The sequence below is a fragment of the Dendrobium catenatum genome, unplaced genomic scaffold (assembly GCF_001605985.2).
Source record: "Dendrobium catenatum unplaced genomic scaffold, ASM160598v2 fragScaff_scaffold_1644, whole genome shotgun sequence".
In the NCBI taxonomy this organism is placed as follows: domain Eukaryota; kingdom Viridiplantae; phylum Streptophyta; class Magnoliopsida; order Asparagales; family Orchidaceae; genus Dendrobium; species Dendrobium catenatum.
The window spans coordinates 1,221,765-1,241,732 of NW_021320106.1; the positions used below are offsets into that span (position 1 = coordinate 1,221,765).

Genomic DNA, 19,968 nt, shown 5'->3' on the forward strand with positions numbered 1-19,968 from the left:
GATCAATGATGATTTGTGTCATGAGTATCTTTTTATGGTCTGAACTATGAATTATTAAGGCTGACCAACAAAAATGTTCCCATCTTATCTATAATTTCATCATTGAATATTTCGTGAAGAACTTATTTGGTTGCTATAACCTCTGCTGTTCATATTAATGGTCATTGAATTCGTAACTAGCTTTCTTAATTGTGGAAAACACATCTGTGAACTAGTAAATACTTTCTAGTCATTATGGTATTGCTCTGTTTTTGGTGGCTTTTTCATGTCAAAAATATTCTAGAGTTTTTCATTTTTTTTAATATTTTGTTATGTGCAGGGGTCCAAATTATGGTTTCCGAGGAAAAGTACTCCTTGCATTTGAAGAAAATGGATCCTCAAAAATTGGTGTTAGATTTGATAAGCAAATTCTTCAAGGCAATGACCTTGGAGGCCTGTGTGAAGAAGATCATGGCTTCTTCTGTTCTGGTGATTCTCAGAAGTTTATGCTATATATTTATTCAGCTATTTGCCTGCTTGTGTTTTCTTGTAAGCGCCATGAAATCTTAGCAACTAAGTTTCTTCGATTTTTTTACTTAACCCAGCTGATTTACTGCGCTTGGATCCTATTGGAGGTGAAGAGAAAGAAAAACTTGCTATCAATGAGTTGATAGAGGTGAATCAATTGCATTCGTAATTCTTTGAATTATAATGTATGTTTTCTGTACCTTTTGCCTGTTTTAGTTTTTTGTAAACACTTCTATTCTCAGGTTGCTTCTGAAGAAAGTAAACAAGGCCCTTTAGTTATATTTATCAATGACATAGAGAAATCTTTGGGTGCATACGTGGATTCCTCTTCTTCTTGTAAGGGTGAACTGGAGTCAATGCCAGCTGGTGTTCTGGTAATTGGCTCACATATACAGATGGACAATCGCAAAGAGAAGGTGATCTTCCCATGCATCCTATCAAAGAATGTACTTTTCATTTTAAGTTTCTATTTTGCACTCTGATGTCCTTTATTGTTTCATCACTTATTTTATTTTGCAGTCACATCCTGGTGGACTCTTGTTTACAAAATTTGGGAGCAACCAAACAGCACTTTTGGACTTTGCTTTTCCGGTATATTTCATCTCTAACGTAACTCGCACAACTCTATCTAATGGCACTGCTTTTTTATAATATAATTAATGATAAACTTGTTGCTCATATGGTCAAGGTTCTTTTGAGATAGTTTTTACTCCTGAAAATGTGAGAACAAACGGACCAAACAAAGTTGAAAAACCATGTTATCATCAAGCGTCAAGTGGTTCTCTATTTACAGTCATATTGGTGCAAACAATGATATAATGGATTTCTAATAATCATTGTTCTGATTTTTGTTCATGTGTTTATGGTAATGGGTGTTAAGCAAACACCAGCTACTTCCCATCGACCACTACCTCATGTTGTTGTGCAACTTAGCATGTTTTATCCAAGGAAAATGTGCAATTTATTCCTATTATTTTCCTAATATTTCTGTTTGGCCATGATGTTTTGAAACTCTCTAACTTTGCACGTGTATATTGTTTTAGAAAAAAAATTAAAATTAAAACACCTATTGGTAAATCACATGAATCCTACTTTTCCAAAGTCCCATACGTTCATGCACCACAATGCGATCCATGACCATCTTGCCACCACAATGTACATGACTTGAAAATCATAATAGACGCTATCTTTCTCTTACATGGTGCTTTCCAAGGCTCACATGAAAAAGGCACCAGTGTTCTATACAATGCACGTCTCTAGCACTCGTGATGTAGGCAAGACTGTCCTGGTTCCCTTATGCTGGCTGTTGAGCTTCTGTTGCCTTTTTCAGCTCATTATCATGTTGTCCGGGTTCATTTTCCCTGTTTTGGCCCTTCGTTTCCTCTGCCTGCTCGGTTCCTTCCCCTTGGCTTTGGCTGTTCGTTGGCTGTCCCGCGGCCCCTTCGTGTGCTGCTCCCTCTGGCTGCTTGTTAGCCTTTTACCTCCCTTTTCTGATTGGTTTGAGTGGGCGGCTGTTGGCTGTTGGGATCCCTTTCTTCTCCTAAATAATGGGACTATTTTGAGGCATTTAAAAGAGATAATGGATGATTTTTGGAACTAAAATATGAGGGTTTTTTCTTTGATATCTTGCGAGCTATGTCCCCCTTTCTCTTCTCCTCTTTTTGACTTTATCTCGGGCTTCTTATCTATTTCTTCTCTTCAGAAGTTCCACCCCATTTGTATATTTCTTCTCTAAAATACAAGTTTAAAATGTTGTCGTGTCTTTTTATTTAAAGTTGTAAGGTGTCGTTTTGTTTATTTCATTTTAGTTGAGTTTGTGTTGTTAAATTTTGTCATTTTTAAAAGGAAGATGATAGTGTATGCAATCTTAGTTTTTCCCAAAATTTTGGTTGCGCCAATTTGGTATGAGAGCTTAAGTTTGTGTGTCTTCCTTTTCTTTTAAGTCTTTAGAAAAATGCATAAACATCAAGTTGAATGCAGTCAAGAAATTAAGCCAAGTGATCTTGAAGAAGCTATTCCTAAGAGCCGATGGATCCCATCGCAAGAAAGTTCTACCAATCCCATACAGAACGAGTTGTATAAAATTCAATATCAAATGTACTTGTGTCCGGAAAAATACGAGAAGAGAGAAATTTTTGCAAGCCCAGTTTAAGCAAGAAAAAGAAATGATCCAGAGAAAGTATGCGGCCTTGATTCAAGAGTTGGATATGGCGGCTTCGACTCGTTAGGAAAATTCTAAAGTGATCTCATCAGTGGATGAGATTTCTCAACAGGAGGAGAATTGATGTAGGCAAGACTGCCCCGGTTCCCTTATGCTGGCCCTTGAGTTTCTGTTGCCTTTTTCAGCTCATTAATCGTGCTGTCCGTGTTCATTTTCCATGTTTTGGCTCTTCGTTTCCTCTACCTGCCTGGTTCCTTCCCTCTGGCACTTTCTGTTCGTTGGCTGTGTCCCGCGACCCCTTCCTGTGCTGCTCCCTCCGGCTTCCTGTTGGCCTTTTGCCTCCCCTTTTCTGATTGGTTTGAGTGGGCGGCTGTTGGCTATTGGGATCCCTTTCTTCTCCTATATAATGGGACTGTTTTGAGGCATTTAAAAGAGATAATGGATGATTTTTGGAACTAAAATCTGAGGGTTTTTTCTTTGATAGCTTGCGAGCTATGTCCCCCTTTCTCTTCTCCTCTCTTTGACTTCGTCTCGGGCTTCTTATCTATTTCTTCTCTCCGCAAGTGTCTACCCCATTTGTATCATTCTTCTCTAAATACAAATTTAAAATGTTGTTGTGTCCTTTTATTTAAAATTGTACGGTGTCGTTTTGTTTTGTTTCATTTTAGTTGATTTTGTGTTGTTAAATTTGTCATTTTTGAAAGGAAGACGATAGTGTATGCAATCTTAGTTTTTTCCAAAATTTTGATTGCATCAACTCGCTTTCTTATCTCTCCCACCATTTACCATTGTCTCTTTCGACTCCACTAAATTCTTATGCCTGTCCTGTTTACTCTCTATTCAACTCTTTCTACCATCCTTGCATTCTCCTCACTCTAAAAAAACTTCACTCCATTGCTCTCCCTTTTGTCTAAAACCCACTGTCTGCCTCTGTTGAATAATTCTTACTCACAAAATCCACTTGCAGAAAAAATTTACACTACCATGATTTATGTTGGTCCTTGGATTTCCCCCTCTACTTAGCTTTTTACGGAATCCAAATCCCACCTTCCTTTAACACCACTTTTCATCTCCCCCAACAACTCATGTGAGTTCCTATGCAACTTTCCTGTCCTCTCTTAAGTCTCACTTGCAAAACAATGACCTCACCCTCTTCCAATCTCTTTACAAAACTTCTTCGATCTCTCACATGTCCTAATCATAACCTTGATATTTTCTCTTTAAGAAGAAAAAAATTTCCTTGTGAGGGATAGCTTAATTTGTTTATGTAAGAGAAGGGGGTAGACTATGTTGGGGCTACTTATATAACTTCACATTTCATTTCTCTCCCTTCCAATCTCAACAGCACAAACCATGTGTCACTCATATAACATTTCTCTGGGTGAGTCTCGTAGCCTTTCATATGGCATAAATCATGCCTCTCCCCACTATGACATCTATTACGATAAGCTTCTTAGCTTTTTCTAAGACAATTGTGACTCACCCCACTACAGAAGCTACTGAGGTGAGCCTTACAACATTACCATTGTGTAAATTATACTGTGCTCCATTATGGAACTTGCTGGAGCACGCTCATTGATGCATGCAAATTTCAAATTTTTTTTTTAAGTTTTTATTGAACTATTGTAATTTGAATGTTATGTTTATTTTCTACCCTATGATGGAAGGCAACCTATGATCATCAGTAGGTTGTGCTCTTTGACATGCATTAACTTGGGTGTGTTAGTTTCTTTGGTGCCTTAGCTTTTGGGTTGATTTGGTTCCTTGATTTGGGCTTGGTTGTCTCGGGTTATAATGCCCCTTTGATGAGCTGTTGTGTTATGTTTCTTAGTTCAGCTCATTATGATGATCAATTTCCTTTTTCAGCTCATAATTTTTGCTGTCCAGGTTCTTCCCCTCTGTTTGGCTTTTCGGTTTCTCTACCTGGCGCTTGTCCCGAATGTTGGTGTTCCTGTTTCCTGTGAAATCCCTTTGGGTGCTGCTCTAGCCGATGCCTGTTGGCCTTTTGCCTCCCTTTTTCTGATTGGGTTGGCGGGTGGTTGTTTGGGCTGTTTGCCTTCCTCTTTTTACCTATAAATATAGGATGTTTTGTGGCATTTAGAAGCTGATTTTGGTGAGTGAAAACTACTTAAACCTGAGGGTTTTCTTCTTGGAAGGCTTGCGAGCTATTTCCATTTCTCTTCTCCTTTCTTTGATTTTGTCTTGGGCTTCTTACCTACTTCTCTCCACAAGTTTTCACCCCACTTGTATTTTTCTTCTCAAGCTCTTGAAAGTGTTGGTTGGCTAGTTTGGTAGCATTTGCCGGAGGAGTTTTGTGGTGGACGTTGGCCCAAAGTTGCTCTGGTGGACTCTTGGTTTGCATGTCCTTAGGCACTTATTATCTTACCTACTATTTCGTTGCATGTGAGGTGACCACTAGTTGGTTGTTCTGAGGGTAGTTTGTTTTAATCTTAATTTTTATTTTAATTTCATTTTGCCTAACTTTTGTTTGTGTCAAGTTGGTCTTTGGTGTTTGCCTACTTGAATTTGAATTGAGAAAGTTCTACTAGCCCTTGTGTTCTCAAATTTGATTTTTCTATCTAGTTATTTGCATCAAGTTTGGTATTAGAGCATAGGTTAGCATATCCTAGGTTGGTTTGTGAGTTTTTTCTTAAATTAAAATGGCTAATCAAAACAACCAATTGGATTGGCAGCAAATGATGCAACAATTGACTGATTTTCAACATCAAATAAACAACATGGCTAACACCCTTGCAAAAGTGGAGGTTCATATGCGATCTCATCATGAGCCTTATCCAACTCTAAAATTAAAGCCACGTACTTTCTTTGGATTTTTTTCTCTTTCTTGCTTAAACTGGGCTCGAAGTTGACTCTTTTTTTTTTCTCAAATCTTTCCAGCCCAGGTTTTTGTTCCAAAAATTATCAAAATTTTCTCCTCCTAAACAACAACAAAATATCACTATAAATAGAGAAAAAGGAGCCCAAAAGACACCCAAGCAGCTGCACAAAAACACCCAACCAAAAGGGGAAGAAAAAGGCAGCATTAAAGGCACGGAATAACCCCCATCGGACAACCAAAAATCGGGAAAGCCAAGGGACAGTAGTAGGAACCGAACAGCCAAGGCCAAGGGAATCAGGAAAGCCATGGAGCAGGAACCGAACAACCAAAGCTAGGGGAACTGGGAAAGCCAGGGAGCAGGAACCCAACAACCAAGGCCAAGCAGCAGCTCAGCCGCCCCCATCAAACCCAATTCAGCCCAAAACACAAAAAAGAGGGTTTTGCTTACATCAATTATCCCTTGGGAGAGAGTTTTCATCTCCCGATGAGATCGCATCTGAACCTCCTTTACGCGTCAAATGAGCCTTATCCAAATCTAAAATTAAATCAGTGTACTTTCTTTGGATTTTTTCTCTTTCTTGCTTAAACTGGGCTCGAAGCAGACTATTTTTCTTCTCAAATCTTTACGTGTACAAAATTATTTTTTCTTGAATTTTGTAGAGTTCGTTCTAGATTGGATTGGCAGAGCTTCCCTACTGCGGGACCCATCTTCTTGTTGGAATTTTGTCTTCACAATTAGTTGGCATATTTTCGTCAACAAGAGATTCTACTACATCATGATTGTCCATTTTTTATTTTTTCTAAAGAAAAAGAAAGGAAAACAGACTAAAATTTAAGGCTCTGATACCAAATTGATGCAAAAAAAAAATATAGGAAAACTAAGATTGCAAACAACTATACATATTCCTTTCCATAGACATTACAAACTTAAAAAATAAAGACATACTATAACTTAAATATATTTTAGAGAAGAAAGATATAATATAAGGGTTACCATGGAGAGAAGAAATTGGTAAGAAGTCCGAGGCGAAATATTAGAGGAGAAAGGGAAAGGGGACTTAGCTCGCAAGCTAAAAAACCTTCAGGCTTTTGTTCTAAAAATCATCACAATTTTCTCCTCCTAAACAACAACAAAATATCACTATAAATAGAGAAAAAGGAGCCCAAAAGTCACCCAAGCAGCCACCCAAACATAATCAACCAAAAGGGGAAGAAAAAGGCAGCATTAGAGGCATGGAAGAACCCCCACCCGAACAGCCAAAAAATCGGGAAAGTCAAGGGACAGCAGCAGGAATCGAACAGCCAAGGTTAGGGGAACTGGGAAAGCCAGGGAGCAGGAACGGGGGGGGGGGGGGGGGGGGGGATGGCTTGCTTACATCAAATACCCATCATTTGGGCTCCCTTGCTTATAAGGCAAGGTTGTAAGACCTATTATACGGGTTGCCTTATCTATGATACGTGATCATAAGACCCAACCATATATGTCTTCTTAAAGGTTGAACAATAATAATAACATATAATTGTCCTCAAATTTTGTAGTTGTAAGTCTTGGTACTATTATTAAAGAACAAATGATCATTTGAATCAAATCTTTAATTTGGTCATTCTAAATGATGCAAGTAAACCCTCTCAGTTAATGGGGCTGTCACCTAGCCATCAAGCTTGCCAAACTAAATTAATTTGGTTGCTTCCCTATAGAGCGAGGTTGTATGGACCCCCACCTATTGTCTTGCCTATCATGCAAAGTTATAAGACCCCATCATGTATGATGTCAGGCACGTAGGGTGAGGTTGTTAGACCTACTATATAGGCAGCCTTGTATATAGGGCAAGGTCATAAGATCTATTTTTGGGTGATTCTAAAGTCTGAGTCTTGATTCACATATGAAAGCATGTCGAAAGCTATTATTGTAAGCCCAAGCTTGGTGGGCAACTCACAAATAGTGCAATAAGTTTCATCTTTTATATCAAGTTAATTCTAAACAGCAAGTATAAATTAAGAGCCTAAATGATGTATAGTGGGTTTTGCAATGAATGTTAATCTCAATGTAATTAATCGAGCCAAAAAAAAGTAAACATGTCCCATCAAATCGATCTAATCAATCAAGGGCATCTTTCCTATAGGGTAAGGGCATAAGATCAATTGTTGAGCTTTTCTTATCCTTTAGGTTTACTAGATGCGTGCCTCATCCCAAACAAATCCTTTTATTGTGTTGATGTTATCTAAAAGTATTATATTTTTATGTCCTTTTAAACTAAGGATTTTTTTTTTTTTGACATACTTGATTATCTAAACTGTGATGTTGTATACGAGCACGTGAACTCAGTGCCAGATCCATGGAGCTGTATAAATTTATGTTTCCTTTTTTTAATAGTATTGATGTATGAATCTCTCGGCACACTGCAGGATAGTTTTGGTAGACTACATGAAAGAAGTAAAGAAATTCCAAAGACTATGAAGCAACTTATGAAAATTTTTCCAAATAAAATTACCATCCAGCCGCCACAGGTATGAAATCATAGCAATACTATCAATATTACATTTGATCCTTGCGGGGAGTATTTCTGAAATGCAGAGAAATTTCAGGATGAAGCTCAACTTTTGGACTGGAAGAGTCAACTTGACCATGATACCGAAGCTCTAAGAGCAAAATCAAACATCTCAAGCATTCAATCTGTAAGTTCAGTTTTGTGTGAATGACTTCACCATTTTGGTGCATATGCTTGTGCTGTCAAAAGGTGGATGTTTTTGCGCCAAATGTTTTGAGCGTGAAAGCCTGATACAATGCAACTGTTATGATAATTATTACCATTCTTTAATGTGCATCATTTTAACAATATTTAAGACATAAGATCCGTACTGCCTTTGTTCATTCCTAACGAAAATGTGTTTATTACTATTTGCTTGAGAAAGGGAACTACAATATTTTGGTGAAGCCGTTGCATTGTCGTAATATGTTGGATTTTTTGTTGTTTTTTAGTTTCCATAATCTGGTTCCTGCTTTTTAAAAATCTTTTGTTTTCATAATCTATATCTAGTTTTAACTGGGTAGTAATAGGATGCAACATTTGCCGAATATGGGGATATAAATGTCCTCTTGCTGCATCGCTCATATAGATTATGCGTGACCTTTTGACTTACAAGCTGTATGTGAAATCTAATGCAAAATATTCCTAATTTTCTGCTTGTTAGATCATACAGTATTCAGTCTATAGAACTTTTGTGTATGTGTGCTTTCTTCTTTTCAATTTTCATGAATTTGGTGAGATCTTTATTATTTCCATCTATGGTATCTTGAAAATTATTAATGCATTCAATTTTCATTAATTTGATGAAATTGTAAAAAATTGCATATGTGTTATTATGATAATTGTTAAAGCAAATCTCCGTATGTTTCACATCTGTACTGTTGGTGTGTCGATCTAATGCTATATTTGCCTATTTATTCCCTACAATTTTTACTTGCGGATAGCTGATTTTCATTTGTAGATGTTAAATTGTTTAATAGATTTTTCATGATTTTTTTCCAGTTCATAAACCGTATTGGATTGGAATGCAATGATCTTGAAGCATTAAGTATAAAAGATCAGACATTAACAAATGAAAGTGGGTATATTTTTTTTATTGGACTGCTCTTTATTATTTGGGACAGGCTTCATGTTCATATTTCATTTAACAGGTGTGGACAGGGTAATTGGTTTTGCTTTATGTCATCATCTTAAGAACTTCAAATCAGAAGCATCTACTGATGCTAGGCTTAGTCTTTCCTGTGAGAGGTAGCAATTTTTTCCTATTATACTTCCATCTCTTTTTATGAAACTTCCAGTGCATATTTTATATGCTAAGAAATGAGTTAAACGTTTTAGCAGCGGAGGTGCTTTAATGCACATATGCTAATCCTTTTATGCCAACTATGCAGTATAAAATATGGACTACAAATGCTGCAAAGCTTCCAGAGTGATGTGAAGAGTTCAAAGAAATCACTAAAGGTAACTTTACGGGTTATATTTATAATCTTTTAATTTGTTTTTCTTTAGAAACTGTGACCCATTTTTCATACGTTTTCTCCAAAAGCATCTGCTATTCAGAATGATTTTCATTTGATTATGCGTTAGACCATGTTAAATCTTAATTTACAGGATGTTGTTACTGAGAATGAATTTGAGAAGAGACTTCTCACAGATGTTATAGCCCCCAGTGACATAGGAGTTACATTTGATGACATTGGTGCTTTGGACAATGTGAAGGCGACATTGAAGGAATTGGTGATGCTTCCATTACAGAGGCCAGAGCTATTTTGCAGAGGACAATTGACAAAGGTTTAATCACTTCCCTTCTCTTAAGGTTCAGCTTGCTGTTGAAAACATAGATTCGTTAAACAATATTTCCAAATTTTTAGTTATTTACCTTTGAGGTTTTCTGGACAAGTTCCTTCGAATTCATCATTGTTGCATGATTCTCATGTGTACTGATTAGGTGATGTGTCAATTTATTTATTTCCCTCTATATTTTTCAATTATCTTCCATAGATTGCTAAGATTTATTTAGGGGCTATTTGGTTCGAAGAGTTTTTAGTATAAAGTATTCAAAATGCAGGAGTTTGGTATGATGAAAAAACAAACTCAAATTAAATTTTTGAGGAATTTGAAGCTCACATTCTAGTTCCTTGTTAATGTATTTCAAAATCTGTTAGTTTGGCCGATTTTCATGTACATTGTGCATCTTCTCCGGTTGCTATTGCAATTCACTTCTGCCGCCGCAACTACCCATTGCCACCCGTCATCACTTGCTTCCGTCAGCCATTGTTGATGCCACCGACCACCATTACCCATCGCCAACCTCCATCACCTCCACCACAAACCACTGACACTAAGTACACTTAATTCATTTTACTTCGAAACCAACATAAAAAAATTAATCTCTTGTATTTGTTCTACATCTAACCTAGCAAATCTAAAGCATTTTAAATTCACTATATTTGTTCAATATTGTACTCTTTTTACTATATTCCTTTTTGAACAAACCAAATGGCCCCTAAGAATATTTTATACTTTGTTTTATTGGGATTATTAAGCATTATTCTTTCCATTAAGATCTCCTTTTAAAAATTAGAAGGGGATTTGAAACGACTGTTCTGCACATGTATAAATAAATAAATACAGTGTTTTAATATTTGTGTTCAATAATCTAAAATGTTGTATTATATTCTGTAACCCTAGTAAAACATCCACTCACATGCATAACACTCCACTGCTGATTATAGGTCATTATTCTGAGAGTTAATGTCGCAGAGAAGTGAGAGTTAAGAGAAGAAATGCTCTGTTGAGTTTTACGTGGATGATTACACTATATCCTGTAGGGCTGTTCTTTGGTCTGTGAGACCTTTTATTGCATGGGTATCAAGTATTAGATGGATGGATTAATGGTTTAGTAAGGAAAAGATTGCAAATCTCAGGCTTTTGGAGAAAAATCTAGGGATTTGGTCTTCTCCTATCATGATAACCACATGCTTATTTTGGTTTAACATTTCCATGCAATTGAAGAATTCTCTGTATGATGTTCATCTTGAACGTTCTAGCAAAGAAGTTGCAAGCCTATTTTTGATTTTTTCAAGGAAGAATGAATAAGGAACTGGGTTGATGTTCAAACAAAAACTTAGCTGCTATATTTGCACCATCTAGGTGGCATGCATTCTTTATTATCTTAAGTGATAAAGAAAAAGGAAAGAGTTTATTTCTTTGGCTGTCAATTTTATTGTTATCAGCAGACTTTGGTGTGTGGCTCATCTTTGAAGTATAAATATGGAAGAGCTTTCTCCTTTTTTCTTAGTATGGATTTCTTGAGTGTAGATTAGAGTTGTTAGGTAACGGTAATAGTTGATCACATAAATTGAGGGAAAGAGAGATTGTAGGCGTGGATATAGATGAGTTAATTATTTGTAATAACCATAGAAAAATGATAATGTGTTTGGTGGATCAAGCTGAACCATATAGGCTCGCCTTGATTAGAATTGGCTAAACTAGGTCTGATGTGTTCACTCTAGACTTTGCTCAAACCTCGTAAGCTTGGTCTTCCTTTCTTGATACTTCTTACTAGGCTTGTTTACGGACTAGCTTAATTCGATTTTGATTCAAACAAGGTTTGATTCATTTAGTTTGATCCGAGGCAAATTATTAAAATCAAAATTCTTATTTTGACTTATAAATATGCACCATATATATATATATATATATATTATTTGGCAGAATATTCATGTCGATAGAGTGAGAGAGTTTAATCTCTTAGCATTATATGGAGGTCCAACTGTTGGAGATGGAGAAGTAAACCACGCAACGAAACAAACAAGAAAAATAGAATGCAGCAAAAAGTAAATGACATCAAAATTTAACATAAAAAACCCAAAATCGGGGAAAAAAAACAACGGAGCCACACCATACCAAGAAATCCACTATGAAAATTGGGAGAAGTACATATCTCTCTTCTATATCTCTCTCTCTCCTTGCTTGTCTTCTCTCATACACTGTTCTAACACTCAAAACAAAAGAGAAAGTCAGTATATACCACAAAGAGACGTCACCTTTGAGAAAAATGAGAAAAAAATCAGTCCTCGAAGTACTGCGTCGCCCAACGCTCTATCTTCAATCTGCTGGATAGCACTGTGGCGTTGAATTTAGAGCGTTGCAGTGTTATGCTTTCTGTTTTTTCTCCTAGCAAATTTTGCAGCATTAGGACACTTGAGTACACAATGCCGAGGCCCTCAGGTACACAACATTGGGGCATTTTACAAAAGAAAAAGTTTCAAGTGCAAAGCACCTCGAACCCAAGTAACCCCCTCCCCCCCCCTCAAAGAGCGCGAGAAATTGACTTGAGGTCCGAGGAAATAGTACAATCAGATTGATCGACACAATCAGATTCCACAAAAACTAACACAAACACACACATAGATAAGAGAAGAGTTGCAAGAGGCACCAGAGTTTTTTATGTGAAAAACCTAAATAGAGGAAAATTTTAGGGGCCTGGCCTAGTTGAATTAATCCACTAAATTATGAAAATACTCCCTCCCTCGCAATTGAAGATGTGATTATATATAGTTGAGAACATATGTCTGATTTCCTTTGTAACAAACATCATGTGTCTACAAGTAGACAGTTAAAACTCAATTATAATGTTTGTTGTTAATAGACAAGTGATAATAGTTGGATGATGAAAGGTTGATGATGATGGCGGCAATTACTAATAGTTGTCGTTGGTCGTGATTTTCGGAAATTGCAATAGAATTCATTAGCTTTTTCAGCTCTTGAACCTCTTTTCAAGTACAAAATGTAGTCTTATTTGAGCTTTTTTAGAGGGATATTTTAATAAATTTGGCAAGAATCCAAAACACTTCATCAAACAATCTATATAGGTCCTCTTGATCATAAATTGTTTATCCAACATTTAAGTGTCTTAATGATGTTAGAATCGAATGATCTTGAGCTCGTTTGATTCATTTTGTCAAGCCACTCAATTTGTATATAAGCACACAAGATTTTGAAACAATTTGATCATTCAATTAATACTCAAAAGTTTTCAAATCTACTTCAAGTGCTTGATTTTGGCTCATTTGGACTCGATTTAAATCATTTGTGGTGTTGATGGATTTGTCTTGTCGAGATGTTCAGTTTGACTATATGTTTATTGAAATCATAGTTCTAATGATTCTGAATTTAATTCCAAAAGTTTTCAATTCAAAATTTGCCTCAAGATTCATGCTAATCACTTAAATTTTTTTGGAGATGTATCATTTTCCCCTCTTTTTTCAAGTGTCAAAGTTTATGCCATCTAAAAATGTATGTCAAGGGTTTGAAAAGTTCACATTGCAAAACTACTATGAGGTGCAATTGTTCCCTCAACGTCAATGTGGACATCCCCTTAAAAATTATAATTTCAGCTTTCAATTAAGTTGGCATGTCAATTAGAGAGCAATATCTTCTTGCAAACTTTTGAGGATAAAGATCATTTGAACTTACGCCTTTTGAGATTTTTTTTTTGAGAATAGCAAAATTTGATACCTTTTGAAACTTTTAGCCTGTTGAGGCTTTTGAAAAATTAGAGAATATATACTTTTGAGAATTTTAACCTTTTGACATTTTTTGTATAATCTAATAAATTTATACTTTTTTATGCTTTTAGTCATCTGATATTTTTTATATGCATGTATGTTATGAGATTTATATCTTATGAGATTTTTAGATGGTCTTATACATTTTGAGGCTTATGCTTTGTGAGATTCTTAATTTATTTATATATTTTGAAGCTTATGCCTTATAATGTTTTTAGCATACTTGTACTTTATGAGGCTTTTGAATGCGTGGAGTTTCTTTCATGAGTTTCCAAATAAACTTCTAGCGCTTGGTTTGGGTTTATTTAGACTCAAATCAGATCATTTGTGGTGTCAATATGTTTGTTTCATCGGATGCTCAATTTGACTAAGTTTGTTGAAATTGGAGTTTAGATGGATTTGAATTTAATTCAGAAAGTTTCCAATTCAAATATCACTTTGAGATTCATATTGATCAATTAAATTTTTTGGCGACATATCATTCACAGATATATGCATTGATATATACAAATATATGCATTTTGATTTAATCTCAAGGTAGCTCAATTTCATCCCGGCTAGACAATTGTGTAATATGAGTTATTGGCCCATTAAATACATTCCGAGTTGTTGACCCATTAACTATATTCTGAGTTATTGGCCCATTAAATATATTCCTGCATCAATCTAACCCAAAAGAGCTATTTGAAGTTTTAGCAATATTCAATGTCGGTGTCAAGTTCAAATACTTATGTTAGACCGGTCCAGCCAGTCCACGCGGGACTGGCCCAGGTGCAATGAGGCGGAAGCCTCCGCCTTCTGTTTCAGCCACACGCCCCGCCTAGTTCAAACAGAGCCATTTAGGAAGGATTTTTGAGGGATTTGGGAGGGAAATTTGAATGTAGAGATTGTTTAGGGATTTCCTTTTGATTTGTATGCATTAAATACTTTGTTTTCCTAGGGTTAGGGCATCTTGAATTTGGCTGAAATTTGAGATATTTTAGATTTAGGTTTTCTTTGGGCTCTAGCGGCGTCTAGAGATTTGGGAGAGATGGATCCTCCTCTCGAATTGAGGATCAAGTGTATCTTGCTATTTTCCGTGTTCCTTTCATCAAGTAATACAAACTATCTACTGTTTTTGTGATTTTGTGTGGATTTTGTGGAGAAAGCTCATTGTTTTTCGAAGATTGATAGAAAGTACTTGAGATCTTCAAGTGTTCTCTATCAAATTGGTATCAGAGCAAGTCTTGGGACCGTTCGTGGTTGATTTTGGCGAAGTTCGTCGACTGATTTTTGGTCGGGAAGGGACGGAATTGCTGTTTTTGTAATCCAAATCCGGAATTTTTGGATTTACAAAAGTTCGGATCGAGATGGTGGTCAAGAAAGTTGATGCGCTAGAAGAAAGGCTTGAAGGAGAGATGAACCAAATCAAGATAACGGTGGAGGAAGGATTTCTTCCATGGAAGGACAAGTAACCAATCTCCAGGACATGATGAAGAAAATGCTGGAAATCCACAACCAAATGGCGGCTTCTGTGGCAAAAAAGGAAAGAAAAAAACACGAATTCTGAAATTCGTAGGGAGGAAGATGAGGTGGAAATCATGGAGGGAGAAAGAAGGAAACCTTATATGGAGTCTTTCCAGAGGGAGGATAAAGGAGGTAGGTATAGGGAAAGGCATGGGTATGGAGGGACGGAGCAAAGGGGTGCTGATTGGGAACACCGGGAGGACATTATGGTCGTCGAGGTGCTGATTTTGAAGGAAGAAGAGGGGAATTTGAAGGGGGTTTGTGCTATGGCAGGGCAAGGGAAAACCGGGTGGGGTGGGCTGAACACGTGGGAAAGGTGAAGCTATGGAGGAATAAGGGGAAATGGTGGAAATCATAAGGTGAGGAAGTTGAAGATGCCTATCTTCGAGGGGGAGGATGTGCATGGGTGGATCTATAAGGTGAAAATGTACTTTTAATGGGCTAACAGAGGAGGAGAAACTGACAGCAGCAGGCCTATGTTTGGAGGGGGAGGCATTGTCATGGTACCAGTGGAGGGACCCAATAAGACCTATCAGGAGCTGGAGGGAATTCAAGGACTTCATAATAGAACGTTTTCAAACTGACCGGGGAGCAGATTTCTATGAGCAGTTCTTTGCTCTGGCACAGGAGGGATCAGTAGCAGACTATCGGGAGCAGTTTGAGAATTTAGCCAGTAGGGTGGAGCGATTATCAGATACGGTATTGGAGGGGAACTTCATGAAAGGGTTGAAGGCAGAGATCCGAGCGGCAGTGAAAGTTCTGATGCCTAGTGACTTGGGGGAGGCCATGAAGTTGGTATAGCTGGTGGAAAATCAGAAGAATATGGAGAAGGGACCCAAGAGCAACAGTTCAGGAGGCTCTTACAAGACTACGACCACTCTTCTAGCACCAAAGGGGCCTGCCTCAGGTAACATTAATGAGACCACTAGAGAGAAGCCAGTAGGAGGGAGTGGGGAAAATTTCAAGAGGCTAACTGAGAAGGAGATGCAAGAGAAGAGGGCAAAGGGGTTGTGTTTTAGGTGCGAGGAAGTATACGCTAGGGCATCGGTGCAAGGACCGAACTCTTCAGGTTCTCACCGTCTGCGATGACGAGGAAACTGAGGGAGGTGAGGAGGAGATGGAGGAGAAGCTACACTTGGATCTGGCTGAGATTTTCATAAACTCAGTGGTAGGATTCACTACGAATCATGGGGGAGATAGAGGGCAGGGAGTTGGTGGTGCTAATTGATAATGGGGCTACCCACAATTTCATTTCCACTCAGGTCGTCGATCAATTGGGAGTGAAATTGGTGGAAACCGGTTGTTATGGAGTGATGGGTACAAGGAAGGTGGAGAAAGGCCAGGGGATCTGTAGAGGAGTGATGTTGACCATCCAGGGGATTCAGGTAAGGGAGGACTTTCTTCCACTAGAATGAGGAAGTACTGATGTCATCTTGTGAATGAAGTGGTTGCAACCTTAGGGGAAACCAAGGACAATTGGGAGCACTCATAATGGAATTAATGGTGGATGGGAGAAAGGTGGTTATAAGGGGAGATGCAGGGCTATCCAAAGCCATGTTATCACTTAAAACCATGGTTAGGGGACTTCAAGAGGTGGGGGGAGATTTTCTGGTGGGACTACACATGTTGGATGTGATCAGGAAGGAGGAGGGAGGGAAAATTTCTCTTTTAGGGCAACCCCTAATTTAGCAAATTGGTAAGGAATTTTCAGCCACCTCAAGGATGGCCACCTCCACCAGAATACGAGCATATCTCCACCTTTAGGACAAGATTGATCTTCGAGAGGGGAGTATTGTTAGACCGGTCCAATGGACCGGTACATGCGGGGCCGGCCCAGGTGCAACGAGGCGGAAGCCTCCGCCTCCCGTTTCAGCCGCACGCCCCGCCTGGTTCAAACAGAGCCATTTAGGAAGGATTTTTTAGGGATTTGGGAGGGAAATTTGAATGTAGGGATTGTTTAGGGATTTCTTTTTGATTTGTATGCATTAAATACTTTGTTTTCCTAGGGTTAGGGCATCTTGAATTTGACTGTCTCTTAGATTTAGGTTTTCTTTGGGCTCTAGCGGCGTCAAGAGATTTGGGAGAGATCGATCCTCCTCTCGAATTGAGGAGCAAGTGTATCTTGCTATTTTCCGTGTTCCTTTCATCGAATAATACAAATTATCTACTGTTTTTGTGATTTTGTATGGATTTTGTGGAGAAAGCTCATTGTTTTTCAAAGATTGATAGAAAGTACTTGAGATCTTCAAGTGTTTCCTATCAACTTACTTATTATGGTCGTCCTTTTGGTCATCATTACCTTGCATACGTTGTTCTAAAGGAATTCTTTTCTATAAGTGGTCATTTTATTAATTAGACGACTTCAGTGGTTCGTAATCAAATGTATGGAAATTAGTATGAATTATTTGTTTTCACTGCTGATTTACTCTTCAAAAGTCTCTTTTTAGACTATTAATTCGTTGTTGATACAACTTTAAGCACAACCTTCTTAATTGTGTTTGCTCTTCTTAATGGAAAAATTAATGAAATATGTGATCTTTTTATTGGATGTTTAAAGCTGCGCGTTTGAATTTTCTTGCAGTTGCTTTCTATAAATCAACTATTTATTTCACACATTGTTAACATGTCTTTCGAACAGGTCAAATTGAATGATTTATAAATACCAAAGACGTTTTAGATATCTCGGGTCTATTGTCCAGAGTGATGGTGAAATAGATGGGAATATTGTTAGTATAATTCAAATTGGATGGTTAAAGTGGAGGAATGCATCGGGTCTGTTGTATGATAGAAAAGTACCCCTCTAACTTAAGTGAAACTTCTATAAGATGGTGTTGAGACTTGCAAAGTTGCAATGCTTTATTTTGCAAAATGTTGGCCATGAAAAGAGAAGCATATAATTAAGTTAAGGGTCGTGGAGATGAGGATGCTCAGGTGGGTGAGTGGCTTTACTCTTAGAGATAGAATGTGAAACGTGCATATATGTGAAAATGTTGGAGTAGCTCCAGCGGCAGATAAGATTAGAGAGAGTCGCCTTAGATGGTTTGGTCACATAAAACGTCAGCCTTTCTAATGACCCGGTCAAGACATAATGTATTAGATTTATCCTATGTTAAGAGAGTTAGAGGTAGACCTAAAAAACTTGGTCAGAAAAAATATTAGAAATGATATTTTTTTATTAGATTTAAATGAGAATTTGACTTTTAATAGGACATAATGGAGAAAAAAGATTCATAAAGCCGACCCCACTTAGTGGGATAAAGGCTTGACGTTGTTGTTATTATATAAATACCAAAAACCAAAGAACTGCATCAAAAGAGTATACGGTTCTTTGATTTTTTTTCAGAGGATCATACGAAAAGCTGGACCGTAGCTCTGAATGGAGAGAAATTCTTTTTAAATAATTTTATTACTAGAATTTGTTTTAAATTGAGGTGGAGTTCGCCTAGTCTACTTCAAATTCATGTATGAACTAAAGCCCCTGTGGCATGCTTATTAGAGTGAACTTTATTTCTTTGTCACAATGCTCAATGTCTTGACATTTTACCGCCAGCCTTGCAAGGGAATTCTACTTTTTGGTCCTCCTGGCACTGGGAAAACCATGCTTGCGAAAGCTGTTGCAACTGAGGCAGGTGCAAACTTCATCAACATATCAATGTCAAGCATTGCTTCCAAAGTAATATATCCTATATTGCTTATTTCATCAAAATCTTTTTTTTTTACTTGTTGATTTATAATACTATCCTTGTATTTGCTTTCAGTGGTTTGGAGAAGGGGAAAAATATGTCAAAGCTGTTTTTTCATTAGCAAGCAAAATTGCCCCAAGTGTTGTTTTTGTAGATGAGGTATGCAAACATAATAAATGCCATTTGTTTATCTATTTTTTTAATACACGCTAGTCGCTAGCACCAGATCCTCGAGGACTTCAGGTATTGTTTGTTGCTTGCATTCAGATACTACTTCATATGGTATCTGATATCGCTCTTGTATGCCCGAGGAAGTTCAAATAATTGCATAACTTTTTTCCAGGTTGATAGTATGTTGGGCAGGCGAGAAAATCCAGGGGAACATGAAGCCATGCGTAAAATGAAAAATGAATTCATGGTAAACTGGGATGGACTTCGAACAAAGGATAAAGAGCGTGTGCTTGTCCTTGCGGCAACTAATAGGCCTTTTGATCTTGATGAAGCTGTAATAAGGAGGCTTCCACGGAGGTAGAACTAAGAAAGTTCTGCCATGGTGCAGTTCTGGCTTGGAAGTTGCGAGTTAATCAGTTTTATACTTTAACATGCTTTTCAGGTTGATGGTAAACTTGCCGGATGCAACAAATCGGGAAAAAATTCTTAGGGTAATATTAGCGAAAGAATCGCTGGCACTAGATGTTGATTTGGAGGCTCTTGCAAATATGACTGATGGGTATTCAGGAAGTGATCTGAAGGTCTGTTGAGATGCATTTGCATGGTGTTTTTCTATATTTATATGATTGAGATGGGCGTTTATCTTTTTCTTCTTTCTTCTTTCAGAACCTGTGTGTTACTGCTGCACACTGTCCAATTAGAGAGATCCTGGAAAAGGAAAAGAAGGTCAGTGCTTGCTTACATATGATAAAAAGGAGATTTTTTTTGCCCTTCACAGAGAAATTTTCTGGACAACGTAGTGCATATATATTCGCTTTGCTTTCTGCATTAAGCATACTGCTTTTTTTTTTCCCCCTATCATATCAGGCACTGTTTAAGTAAAATCAGTCTCTTGAGAACTTAAGTATTACACCAACAATTAAATGATCTGCACTATTCTAGTTCTAGGTTCCTGCTATCTCTTGGATATCCTATACATAATGCTCTAATGGTAGCCGCT

The 19,968-nt window shown here is 37.5% G+C and overlaps 1 protein-coding gene across 2 annotated transcripts in view; it reads left to right on the forward strand.

Moving 5' to 3' along the window:
* LOC110109484 overlaps positions 1 to 19,968 on the forward strand; it is a 43,825-nt gene that overhangs the window by 19,837 nt on the left and 4,020 nt on the right. For both annotated transcript variants that reach the window (XM_020840570.2, XM_020840571.2), the window contains exons 12-26: positions 320 to 468; positions 585 to 655; positions 750 to 923; positions 1,027 to 1,098; positions 7,914 to 8,015; positions 8,094 to 8,183; positions 9,038 to 9,113; positions 9,187 to 9,283; positions 9,427 to 9,496; positions 9,647 to 9,826; positions 18,665 to 18,787; positions 18,873 to 18,956; positions 19,141 to 19,325; positions 19,411 to 19,549; positions 19,635 to 19,694. In XM_020840570.2, coding sequence (XP_020696229.1) covers positions 320 to 468; positions 585 to 655; positions 750 to 923; positions 1,027 to 1,098; positions 7,914 to 8,015; positions 8,094 to 8,183; positions 9,038 to 9,113; positions 9,187 to 9,283; positions 9,427 to 9,496; positions 9,647 to 9,826; positions 18,665 to 18,787; positions 18,873 to 18,956; positions 19,141 to 19,325; positions 19,411 to 19,549; positions 19,635 to 19,694 — 1,672 coding nt within the window. The remainder of the gene's footprint in view (positions 1 to 319; positions 469 to 584; positions 656 to 749; positions 924 to 1,026; positions 1,099 to 7,913; positions 8,016 to 8,093; positions 8,184 to 9,037; positions 9,114 to 9,186; positions 9,284 to 9,426; positions 9,497 to 9,646; positions 9,827 to 18,664; positions 18,788 to 18,872; positions 18,957 to 19,140; positions 19,326 to 19,410; positions 19,550 to 19,634; positions 19,695 to 19,968) is intronic.